Below are 12,957 nucleotides of genomic sequence, written 5' to 3'. Positions count from 1 at the left end.
CTGGGGCCGTGAACCACAGCAAAAAGCCCACAAGCTGCAACAAAGATCCTGTGTGCTGCAACTAAGACCTGACTCAGCCAAGTAAATAAATATTAGAAAACAAAACAAAAATAAAGTAATGAACAAAAATGAGGTCCGCAGGGTGAGCCCTAATCCATGACTATATGATGTCCGTATAAGAACAGGAAATGAGGGTACAGACACACAGAGGGAAGGCGAAGTAAAGACATAGGGAGAAGACACCATCTGCAAGGCCAGGAGAGAGGCCTCGAGGGAAACCAGCCCTTTTAGACACCCTGGACTCAGACTCGGGATTCCAGGGAAGTAGGGCCTGTGGTGAGGCCACCTAGGCTGTGGTCCTTCATGAGGGTAGCCCGGATGAACCAACACACAGGCGTCTGAATTTGGGCGGGCACTCACGAGAGGGGCACTATGATGAGGAAGGGCCCGTTGATGCGCTTGTGCTCCATGAGGTACGTGATGAGCGCGATGGTCTGGATGGTCTTGCCCAGGCCCATCTCGTCAGCCAGGATGCCGTTCAGGTTGTTGTTGTATAGGGACACCAGCCACTCTAAACCTTTGATCTGCAAGGACAAGCGGCCAGAGCTGAGGCCCAGGTGGGGTGTGAGAGGGTTCCCTGCACTTCGGAGACTCCCAAGTTCCAAGTCAGCCAGGGACCACCCGCCGCCATGTTCACTCGGCATCTGGCTCTGGGTTCACTCTCTTCTATCCCACTCAGCCCCATCTCACACGACTTTCTCTGGAATCACAGGGGTGCTGTGTTCATGCGAGACAGGTGTGAAACATCCTTTCCAGGCACATGTTTAAACTGTTAAGTCTCTGTCACTGCCGGATACCGAGCCACACAGCCCACTGGGACCAGCCTGCCCCTCAACGTGCGACCCTGGATCGGGGAGACGGGACGTCAGGGTAACGAGCGCACCACAGGACTAAGTGCCTCGAAAGCATTTCACGATGAAGTGAAAGGTTTCCAAAGCTTGCAAAGCTTTCTGCCACAGGCAGTTAGAAGACGGTCCTCAAGGCAACTCTGGAAAGTTTCCTAATGGATTAAGTAAGTCGTGGCCATGTTCTGATTTCTGTGATTACACAGGCCTCTCTGGAAACGTCCACTGGTCATGGGATTCACCTTTGGAACCTGGCATCAGCACATGAGAATGCTTGTGAGGAAAGGCAGACTTCAAGCGTTACCAGCACACCGATCAGCAGACAGGGAATGTGTTCTTTGGTTGGAGGTATGCCAGCTGTCTCCTGGGAGCTGAGATGAGCTTGGGGTGAGGGGCCACAGTCACAGAAAAAGAAATTTCTATGACAAGCAGTTCCCTTTCTTGGCTGCTCCAGGCCAGGCCCTGACACAGCTTTAGTCATCATCACGTAACCCTCACAGGCCTGCATTTCTGAGAAGGAAGGACTGGGTCTAGAGCTGCTAGGCTCTCCCTCCTCGCTGCCTCACATTGCACAGAGACCCCATGGCCCCACACCCGGGTCCCATTCTGGCTCAGCCATTCCTAAACCATGTGATTTTTTTTTTTTTTTCTTATTAGAGGATAACTGCCTTACTATTTTGTGTTGGTTTTTGCTGTACAGTATGAATCAGTCGTTAAGTATATACATATTCCCTCCCTCTTGAACCTCCTTCCCACCCCCTCATCCCACCCATCTAGGTTATCACAGAGCACTGAGCTGAGCTCCCTCTGAACCATTTGAGAAATTGCTGTTATCTATCTGCTCCTCACTTATCCCTCAAACTCCCCATGAAACTTGGAAGATCACAGTGCCTACTGCAAAGCTGTTGGGGGAATTCAGATGCTAAAAGCCTGTCAGTGCGCCTGTTCTGCCAGGCACGATCAAGCACGCAGGAGAAACTGACTGATTGCACCATTTCATTTCAACCCCTTTGTCAGGACTGCTGTGTGGACTCAGCCCCATCCAACCTACCTGGTACTGCTTGAGCACGCCATTGACCATAAGCGCTGACTGCTTGTCCACCCTCTCGGTAACGGCGTGGGCCACAGCATAATAGGACTGCAGGCCACGAGCGAGGGCCTGAGACACGCCGTACTCATCATCCACATCTTGCTTGGCATTCCTGGGAGGAAAATGGAAGGGCCATGTGAAGACAAACACTCTTACTTGGGACAACATGCTTCTGACACAAGCCTCTGCGGAGCAGCTTTTACGGCCTGAGCCAGAAGATGAGCCCAAGAGCAGCCACACAGTCTGAGGACAGGCAAGCGGGCAGATGCTAACCTAGGGGGCCAATACTGGACTTCTGGGTGCCAAGGGGGCATCCTCTCTGTCACACCAGGGAAGGAGAGTTACTTTCTGCTGGAGGCTTGTTGCATGGCCCACCCTCTCTACTGAGAGTTCAAGGGAAAATGTACACTTGACAGCCTTGCAAACCTCAATCATCTATACACTGGAGGTTTTGTGATCCAATCTGGAATTCTTTGAAAAAGTGACATTAAACTACTTACATTTTATTAATGTGACAGATACAGGTGACCCAATTTCCATCATACTGCTTTATGCTATGTTTCTGTCCTTATATCACCCTATCCATCTTGCCCAGTTAAAGCTGGGTTTTCTTAGCTTAGAGTAGTGGTCTCCAAACTTTTTGGCACCAGGGACTGGTTTCATGGGAGACAGTTTTTCCACAGGCCAGGGGATGGGGTGGTTTCACCACAATTCAAATACTTTACATATTATTGAGCACTTTATTGCTAATCTAATGCTGCTGCTGATCTGACAGAGGTACTGGTCTGCAGCCTGCAGGCTGCAGACTCTTGGCTTAGAGCGTTTTTCTAATGGATTAAAAAGATTGTACGTTTGCTCTAGTGGTTCCCCTTCATGCCAAAGGTTATATAATACATATCACTCTCAATCATCTATTTAAGAGTATCCATCCACTAACTCTGTAGTTCACGGAATTCTCCAGGCAAGATTACTGGAGTGGGTTGCCATTTCCTTCTCCAACTCTGTACTGTAAGCCACCAGGAAATCAGTACAGTAATTTTAACTGCTTTCAAGGGCAAAGGATGAAAAATAACCTAAATGACCACCGCCAGACAAAGGCCACAGTACGAGACCACAGCAGGGACACCATGTGGCTGGATGTGGAAGAGAGTGAGATGCTGTGTGTACACAGACACAGGAGCAAGGGGCAGAAGAGTGTCCCAGAAATGAGAAGGAAAAAAAAAAAGCACAGGGTATGTGTGGAAGACACATGCTGAGGAAACAATTTCTCCCAGGGAGGAGGGGGGAGGGCTGAGCTGGAGCACAAGCGTGGTAAATCTTTCGTGGTAAACCCCACCATCTCCTACACACAGGACAAACCATGTGAGCAGATGGACTGTCTTTACACCCTATGAAAATCAGAGACATCTGAAGTTAAGTCCATTTGACCTATGTGGTCCAGCAATGGCTGCCAGCTGGACAGAGCTATTCAAGGAGCTGGGATTCTGAAGGCTTCGGCAGGTGCCCCCACGCAGGGAGCTGGCCACGTGGGAGTGGGGGGAGAGAACCCTTACTCAATGATGTGCCGGGCGTCCACCTCGGAGACATCGTCGCTGTCGGGATCTGGAATCTTCTTCTTCTCCTCCACGGGCAGGGTGGGGGGCTGCGCGGGCTGTGGCTGCTCCTCCTCCTCCTCCTGCCAAGAGACAGGTCTGTGTCTCCCCAGGTCACCACAGGGACGGGCCCAGGGGCACCCGAGGGAGAAGACCAGAAACTAGGGATGGTTTTACAACCCACACGCCTTCTTCCTGCCCATCCCAAAACAAGTCATGCTTTTTATGTGCATCTTCTTTTAGTTGCTCAATATATGATTTTTAGTTTTCATAGCAGAGTCCAGACACTTCTTTTTAAGGATATCTCAGGGTATTTCTGTACTTCAATTGCTGCTAGTAGATTCTATTTGTACCCAGCCCTTCTTACATAATGTATGCTACTAAAACAGTTTTTCAACTCTCTTGGATTTTCTAGGTATTAAACATTCATAGGCAACCTTCAATATTTACTGCTCTTCATTTACTTTCAGTTTTATTGACATGGCCCAAATGTCTAAAACATGTCAAATAAGGCTGGTGGTAACAGACACCATAGTTTACTAAGAGGTTTTCTATAAATTTGAGCACAGTAAGTCCCCAACATATGAACTTCCAAGTTGAGAACTTTCAAAGATGCGAACATGCATCCCATCAATGTCAAGTCTGAGTGCGGCAGCAGCCTGCACTCCATCTCCTATTGCTGACGACCCTTCAGCTCTGCCACCTCCCACCTCCTCGCCCTCCTCCAGTCAGGAACTCTTCTTGCCTGTTCACTAGATGCCCACCGCTGAGTGTCAGCTATTGACCTGTACTATTACACTTTTCAAGGTACCATACTGTAACAGTGAAAATGTTTTCTTTATAGTTCATGTTTGTTTTATGTATTCTTTGTGTGAAAAGTATTATAAACCTGTTACAATATGGTACCATATACGCAAACTGTGTTAGCTGGCTACCTATGCAAACTGTTGGACTTATGAGTGCACTCTTGAAATGGAACTCATTTGTTGTAGGGGACTTACTATTTAAGTATTATGTTTCATTAAAAGGATATTTCAACATTAACTTAGCAGATAATAAAGGGGATTTTATATGACATACTGATAAAATACACACAAATGCATTTCTTAACATTAAACTATCCTTGTATTCCTGTTTAAATCACACACAATGTGTGTGTACAATGGAACTGCTATAAAACTTAAAAAAAAAAAAAGAATCTGTTAATTAACCTGTTAAATTATTCCAATCAAACTCCAGTGAAATTTCCCTTGGAGAAAAGCAAAATAATTTTATAGATTACTGGGAATAATGAACACGTGATGACAGCACAAACACTTTGGTCCCAAAAACCCATAACTGTAAGACTTTCCAAGTTGATACGACCATGTCAGGAATTAAAATAGGAATGGGAAGCCTGGCTAATTTCAATTAAAGGGGATCAGCAAATTTTACCTTAAAAAGTGACATGAAAGCTGGACAAAAGTAGCACCAGGAACCATGCCAGAGAACTGGAGCCTGAGAGGCACTAAAGCTTAAAACAACTGCCGAGCTTTGAGTAAGGAGAGGGTGGGAGTTTGCAGAGATCTTACTTGTGGGTGTGTTCACCTCTCCCATCCTGACTCTATCAGGGTGGGCAGGCCATGAGGCCGGTGAGGGACTCAGGTGTTTTATAGCGGTGGGCGATGCCCGGGCCAGCAGCAGCCAGTGGAGGTGAGGACCTCAGTCACGGGTAGGGCGAGCAGATTACTGGCTGAGGGCTCTGCACATGTGCAGAGGAAATGAGACTAGGCCCAGAGGAAAGTAAAAGCCAGGGTAGGCTTGAAAATGACCCAGACCCGGAACATGCTCTTCTACATACACAGATCTACAGGCAGGAGACACAATCTTTACTGGCTCAAGGTGTTGGAGGTGACTACTGTTATGAAGAAATACAACCCATTCCTAGAGAGCCAGGATTAAAAATGAAAATGAGAAAAAAACAAAGCAAAACAATAAACCGAGCAGACACCACAGATAGCACATCCCCTGGGGAAACATTCCACAGATTCAGCCTAGATAATTTACTAAACAAATAAAACACCAGAAAGGAACCCACAAGGGGGAAGTCAGGACCCAGAGTGGCTAAAATAGCCTTCCACTGAACATTCACTGGGCTTCCCTGGTGGCTCAGCGGTAAAGAACCCACCTACAATGTAGAAGACACAGGTTCAATCCCTGGGTTGGGAAGATCCCCTGGAGAAGGAAACAGCAACTCACTCCAGTAATTTTGCCTGGGAAATCCCATGCACAGAGGAGCCTGGCAGGCTATTGCTTATGGGGTCGCAGAAGAGTCAGACATGACTTAGCAACTAAACAACAACAAACATTCACTATAAGATAAGCGAAAAAAAAAAAAAAAAAAAGATAAGCAAAAAAGGAAGAGAGTATGATGTGCACATGATTTACTCAATTTGTTAAAAGACATCCATGAAAACTTTATAGGTAACACTAAACAGTGATAGAGTAACTGCTTCAAACTTAACATCAAAAACAAGCCAATGATATCTGCTCTGGATACGTCTATTCAACATTTTATTGGAGGATCTAGCCAGTGCAACAAGGCAAGAAAAAGATTAAAAATTAAGGCACACAGACTGACACAATCTTGTTTGTGAAAATCCTAAGGAATCAAACAAACAAAAAAACCTTACTGGAATTACCAATATGAGTTTAGCAAGTTCCCAGAACATAAGATCAACATAAAAATTTTTTTTGCATGTTATTTCCACAGAAAAGCTACAAAATATTCAAAAATAAAATTAAGAAAACAATTCTATTCATAGTAGCATAAAAGGGATAAAATAATTAAGAATAAATTTAACAACAAAAAAGCAAAAACTGTACTCTGAAAACTACAACACAATACTAGGAGAAGTTAAAGATTATCAAAATAAATGAAGAAACAGCTCATGTCCATGGGTTGGAAGACTAAGCATTACTAAACGTGATTCTCCCAAGACTGACCTAGACTCAACACAGTCCCCCCAGAAAATTCCAGCAAGCCTTTCTGTAGTAATTGATGAGCTGATCCTAATGTGTACATGGGGATGTGAAGGCTCTGGAATAGTCAATACAGCAAAAAAGTTCAAGGACTAACACTACCTGATTTTAAAACTTATTATAAGCTACAATAATCAAGATAGTGTGGCAGTGACACAAAGATAAACATAATCAGATCAAAAGAAAAACATTGAGTTAGAAACAAACCCTTATTCTTATGGTCAACTAATTTCCCACAAAGCTGCCAAAGTTATTCAATAGGGAAAAACAGCCTATCATCAAATGGTGGCTGGGTAAGGTGGATATCCATATACAAAAGAACCCTTAGACCTTTAGATCACACAGAAATCAACTCAACTATGACCCTAAATGTAAGAGCTTAAATATAAAACTTCCAAAAGAAAACATAAGAGAAAAACCTTCATGACTTTAAACAGTTCTCAGTATACCACCAAATGCACAATTCATAAAAGAAAAAAATCAATAAAAAGATTCCATCAAAATGAAACATTTTTACATTTCAAGACAACACTGAAGGGAAAAAAGGCAAACAGACTGGGAGAAGATATCTGCAAGTTATATATCTGATTAAGGACAGGTATCAAGAACAAATGAAGAATTCCTACAACTCGATGATGAAATAACAAAAAACCCAATTAAAAATCGGCAAAAGATTTCAATAGATTTTCACCAAAGAAGATATCTGAATGGTGTATAAACATTTGAAAAGATGCTCAACATTACTACTTACTAGGAAAACGCAAAGTAAAACCAGAGATACCATTACATACCCACTAGGATGCCTACAATGTAAAGAACAGATGATACAAAGTGTTGGTAAGGACATGGAGAAACTGGGGACCTGTGAAAAGGTACAATCATTTCAGGCAATAGTTTGCTAATTGCATAAAATTAAACATAAACTTACCATATGACCCAGCAATGCCATTCCTAAGTATTTACCCAAGAGAAATGAAAATGGAAAACACGCAAATGCCCACAACTTGGTGAACTGATAAACAAAACGTGGTATATCCATGCAAAGGAACACGACTCAGGAATAAAAAATTTTTTTTAAGATCTTAACTTTTATTAATGGCTTCTCCACATTATTCCTTTTTAATATTTTTTAAAATTGAGGTATAAATTACTTAGAGTAAAATGCCCACATCTTATCAAAAATTTTGATAGTTGAGTTTGTTAAGTTTGGAAATATGCATATAAGGGTTAAATCTACACCCTAAAAGCAGAGAATATCTTTTTTCTTTTCCATTATTCTTTATTTCAGGGTATTAAATACAGCTGTGTGTGGGACCTTGTTGTTACCCATTCTATAAATAACAGTGTGCATCTGTGTGTCCCATCCTCCCGATCCTTCCTCCCCCCTTCCCCCCCAGCAGCCCCAAGTCTGTTTTCTATTGTCTGTTTCTACTGTGTAGATAAGTTCATTCACATCAAATTTTGGTTTTAATGTATATATGGTATCATGTAGTATTCGTCATTCTCTGACTTACTTTACCTAGTATGATCATCTTTAGGTCCATCCATGTTGCTGCAAATGGTATTATTTCATTCTTCCTTATGACTAATACTTCACTGTGTATATGTATCTTTAACAACATCTTTAACCATTCACCTCTCAATGGGCATTCAGGCTGTTTCCATATCTCAGCTATTTGTAAATAATGCTGCTATAAACATAGAGGTGCATGTATCTTTTTGAATTACAGTTTTATCTAAATATGTGCCCAGGAGTAGGATTTCTGATCATATGGCAACTATTTTTAATTTTTTGAAGAACCTTCATAATGTTCTCCATAGTGACTGTACCACCTTACATTTCAACCAGTACTGCAAATATTTTCTTCACACTTTCTCCAGCATTTGTTATTTGTAGGCTTTTTAACGATGGCCATTCTGATCAGTGTGAAGTGGTATCTTATTGTAGTTTTGGTTTGCATTTCTCTAATAATTAGCAATGTAGAACAAACTTTTGACAGACAGACAACACAGGTCAAAGTTAAAAACATGCCACATAAAAGCAGCCAGACAAAAAATACTACATGTTGTATAATTGCATTTATGTGAAACTCTGGAAAAGGCAAATCTATAGAGCAGAGCAGACCAGTGATTTCCTGGGGCTGGAGGAAGTAGCAAGAACAAACTGTAAATCAGTGAGATGAAGCTTTTAGGGGTGATGAAAACATTCTAAAGTTGGTGCAGTGTGATGACTATGCAATTCTGTAACTTGACTAAAATCACTGGAAGAGTAATCTTATTATGAGTGCATTTTACAGTATGCAAATTATATCTCCAAAGGGTTATTTTAAAAAATTACAATGAAACATTATTAGTCTAAAAATCATTAGATTTTTAAAAGGAATTTTAAATACTACATCAACTATGTATCTATGCCTTAATATTTAAAAATAAATAAAACAAAATAACGAGAAAAATAAATTCTTAAAAAAGAAATTGGTGGATATAAAAACCCAATGTATTAATTTTTTAGAAATATCACAGGTCAGTGGGGAAGGGGTGAACCAACAGTATACCCATTGTCTTAACACTACTTTGTTATTATTTAGTCGTTAAGTCATGCCCTACTCTTTGCAACCCATGGACTGTAGTCTGCTAGGCTCCTCTGTCCGTGGGAATTAATACTACTATAAGTAGGGGGAAAAGGGACTGCATCTGAAGTCCTACACAAAATAAATTCCAGGTGACCTGAAGAAGTAAGAAGGAGGGGAGTGAAGACAGGACAAATCAAAAGATATAGATAAAGACCAAGCTGATTTCAGGCTGAGGTAAACACATAAAGAACACTTTATGTATGTAGTTTCAGCTAAAATACACAACTGAACTGAAATGGGCAAGTGAAGCAAATCATTCAGAGGAGAAATCTAAGTGGTCAACACCTGAAAAAATGTTTGACCTTAATAAGCAAAGATATGCCTGTTAAAATTATCTCTGTATAACCTCATGGAGGGGGGGAAAGCTTTTTAAAAGACTTGTAAGCCACCCTCACCCCAGCTGACTGGGGAGGGCAAGGGGCACCCTCTTGGGGGTACCACCCAGAAGGAACCCTCTGTACAGACAACGCATTCCTGGGCTTGCTCCGGGTCATCCTTCCCAAGGAGGCTGGCCAGGACAGAGGGTAAGACTCTCATCCGAGCTCTGACAACCAGGGAAACTCTAAAAATCACCTCACAGGGCATAAGTCAACGACTTATAAAATACACACAATAAATACAATCATGTATAAAGTTTTCAAAGAACAGATAAGGGGCAAACATAGCATGCTCACGATCGCATGCTCACAACTTCATACTGGCATTTTTTGGACGGTAGAGTTGCTGGGTGCCTGGCATACGGCCAGTATGACTGAGGACATATGAGTGAGGACATCTATATGTTAGTTAATGAAGTTAGAGTGGAAACAGTAATGCGTGACGAGAGGCTACCATATTAAACAATGTGGCTCTCAAAAACCAACTTTCAGCCTTGAATGCCCCCTGCCCAACTCGATGCCTGGCCTGAGTGGAAGAGGAGTTTAGCATCCACTATGGCAAAGTTCACACCACAGAGCCCAGAGGGCCTGGATGGCCAGGAAACAAACTCTTACCTCCTCCTCTTCTTCTGAGCCACTCTCTTCACTATCAGATCTTGGAGCTACTTCATACCTGGGGAGGGAAAAAAAAATCAGTGTTGTAATGTAAATCTCCCCAGGAAATTTGCCTAGAGGTATAGACTTCAAGCTTCCAATGCAGGGGGCACGAGTTCAATCCCTGGTGGGGGAACTAAGATCCCATATGTCATGCTGCATGGATTAAAAAAAAACAACTCCCCAGAACCAGCACGATTCACTTTCTTTAGTAAATCGGCCTGTTCCCAATGCAACCAGGATCACCCCTGGCAGCCAACTCCTGTGGAACGAGGCTGGCCTTCAACCCGGGATACTGGCTGTCACTGGTCGGCGAGACCTCACTCACCCTGGGTTCATCTCTAGCCAGGCCTCCAGCTGCCCGGCTTTGGGTGCATCTGTGCCTGTGAGGATCTTCCCACTCTCCACATGGATCACTTTCACTGGCAGGTCACTCATTTGGCTGGTCTCATCTAGAGGCTGAAAGAGAGTCACATGCGGGATGTGAGGTTCTGCAGAGTCCATACCCTGGGCATCCATTCACGCACCAGGGCCATCTGGGAACTGCACCCCCCCCACCCATTCCAACTACAGACCAGAAAAATGGCACACAAGCTGGGTTAACTGAATGTTAATAACTCAGTAAAAATATATGTAACCGATTACAGCTATGTCTCAGAAATAACTGATATAAATATTTTTAATTTTCAAATAGGTATTGGGTTGGCCAACTCAATAACATAATCACACAGTCCAAGATTCAAGAGGATGGAGTGTGGACTCTCCGCATCCCTACCCCTGAACTCAAGTTTCTCTCTTCACAGGTGCCCACCCCATCAGTTTCCAGTGTGGCCTCCTAGATCAATTCCACACAGAACAAACAAGGTCTTCTGTATTCATTCCTTTTTGACCCAAGTGACTACACTATTCCCATTCTTCTGGCCCTTGATCGCTTCCATTCACACTAGATTTGTAGACTGCATCAAGGGTCCTCATTCTTTTCTGTTAAACAGCTAATGAGAATCTGAAAAATCAAACAACTTCCTTGTAGCAACAAATATGTAATTCCTTGATTTCTTGAGATACTGACTTCGGATGAAGTTTTCCCCTTCAACAGATCCTTCATATTTCCTGGCAAGACCTTCAGGATGAGGATGAAGGTGGAAACCTTTGTCTGCACTCACTAGGAACTTAATACCTCCCAAGCCTCCCTGCAGGCTGTGCTCACCACCTACAATGACCCTACAATAGTAGAGACTATTGTTGCTGTTTAGTTGCTCAGTCGTGTCCAATTCATGCAATCCCATGGACTGTAAACCCGCCTAACTGCCACCCCACAAACAAGCTCTGCAGGCTGCCTCGGTCAGTGACTGTCACCCCTGCATCTTTCCTGGGAGCAATCAGTGACAGTGGAACCTCTCCACCCCAAGAATCCTGACTCAACTGCCTTGGGGTCCTCACCCCAGGCCTCTCTAATTTTCAAGTTCCCCAGGTGACAATGATGTCCAGCCAAGGCTGTGGACCATTGGGCGAGAACAAAGACCAAGACCACCAGTAGCCACCATGGAGCAGTGCTTCCTGTCACTGTTAACGGGACGAGCAGCTGCAGTGGCTACCCTCCAGAGTTCCCTGAAGCACAGCTTCCTGCCATACAAACGCCCCAAATGGCCTCGGGAAGGCTTTGTGCTGTGGTCAAATGCCAGCCCACATCTCTTCTTAAAAAATTCAGCATTTCAAATAAAACCCTGTGGAATAAGTATCAATACATTATGTGAGTTAATCACTATAGTCATTCATTTTTGGGAATCAGGCCAAGAGGCAAAAGTGTGCCAGCTACTATGGGCTGTGCTGTGTCCCCTCTGGAACACAAAAGCTCAAGCCCCAACTCTCCAATGTGACTGTGTTTAGAGACAGGGCCCTGTGGGAGTGGGCGGTGGGGTAATCCAGATTAAGGTCATAAGGTCATAATTAGGTCATGAAGGTGGGGCCCTCATGATGGGATTAGTGATTGTAGAAGAACCCCCAGAACCTGCTCTCTCTCCAGCCAAAAGGCAGGAGGCTACAACCAGGAAGAGAGTCCTCACCAGGAACCAACCTTGCTGAAATCTGAGCTTGAATTTCCAGCTCCCATAACCATAAAAACACGTACTTCTGATGTTTAAGCCATACCAGCTAAGAGAGCATCAAAAGGTAATGTACAAGGAGGCTCATTCCCACAATGTGCATGTAAAAAAGGAAGCAGACAGGGGGAAGAGCTACCAACAAGGAGGAGGCACACAGCGGTCCATCAGAGCTGCCTGGCGCAGGATGTCTGCTCTATCTACTGATGGGAAGCGACTTAAACAGCTATCAATCTGAACAATGAAAGAGATTCTAAATATGTCAATACAAGAAAATAAGAGGAGAACTAATGGTTTGACAGGGAAAGTGGTCTAAGATACTCTGCCAAGCAGAAGTCTTGCTATGTGCAGACTAACCCAAATGGTCCCCAAACAAAACAAAGAGAATGCAAGCATGAAGATTCTGGGAAAGGAATAGAGAGAGATGTCAACCAGAAATCAACAGGCATGCTCATGAGAGAACAAGCACCACGGGGGCTTCTACTTCTCACGTCGTCACTACATTCACATTTCATGTTACCATTTTTTCACCACGAGAAGTATTGCATTTATGATTCAAAGCAAGCAAGCAATAGCCACATCTCTA

General features: G+C 43.5%; 1 protein-coding gene across 10 annotated transcripts in view; it reads right to left on the bottom strand.

Annotated features, from left to right (window-relative positions):
- Positions 1-12,957, bottom strand: part of SMARCA4 (SWI/SNF related, matrix associated, actin dependent regulator of chromatin, subfamily a, member 4) — an 89,786-nt gene that overhangs the window by 45,692 nt on the left and 31,137 nt on the right. For 9 of the 10 annotated variants that reach the window (XM_065917799.1, XM_065917794.1, XM_065917798.1 and 6 more), the window contains exons 12-16: positions 10,601-10,731; positions 10,234-10,291; positions 3,549-3,670; positions 1,957-2,107; positions 421-584 (exon numbers count right to left, since the gene is read on the bottom strand). In XM_065917799.1, coding sequence (XP_065773871.1) covers positions 421-584; positions 1,957-2,107; positions 3,549-3,670; positions 10,234-10,291; positions 10,601-10,731 — 626 coding nt within the window. The remainder of the gene's footprint in view (positions 1-420; positions 585-1,956; positions 2,108-3,548; positions 3,671-10,233; positions 10,292-10,600; positions 10,732-12,957) is intronic. The other variant, XM_065917797.1, reaches the window with a different exon arrangement.

This window comes from Muntiacus reevesi, chromosome 1 (assembly GCF_963930625.1).
Source record: "Muntiacus reevesi chromosome 1, mMunRee1.1, whole genome shotgun sequence".
Lineage (NCBI taxonomy): Eukaryota > Metazoa > Chordata > Mammalia > Artiodactyla > Cervidae > Muntiacus > Muntiacus reevesi.
This window is presented reverse-complemented; position numbering and strand designations above follow the sequence as displayed.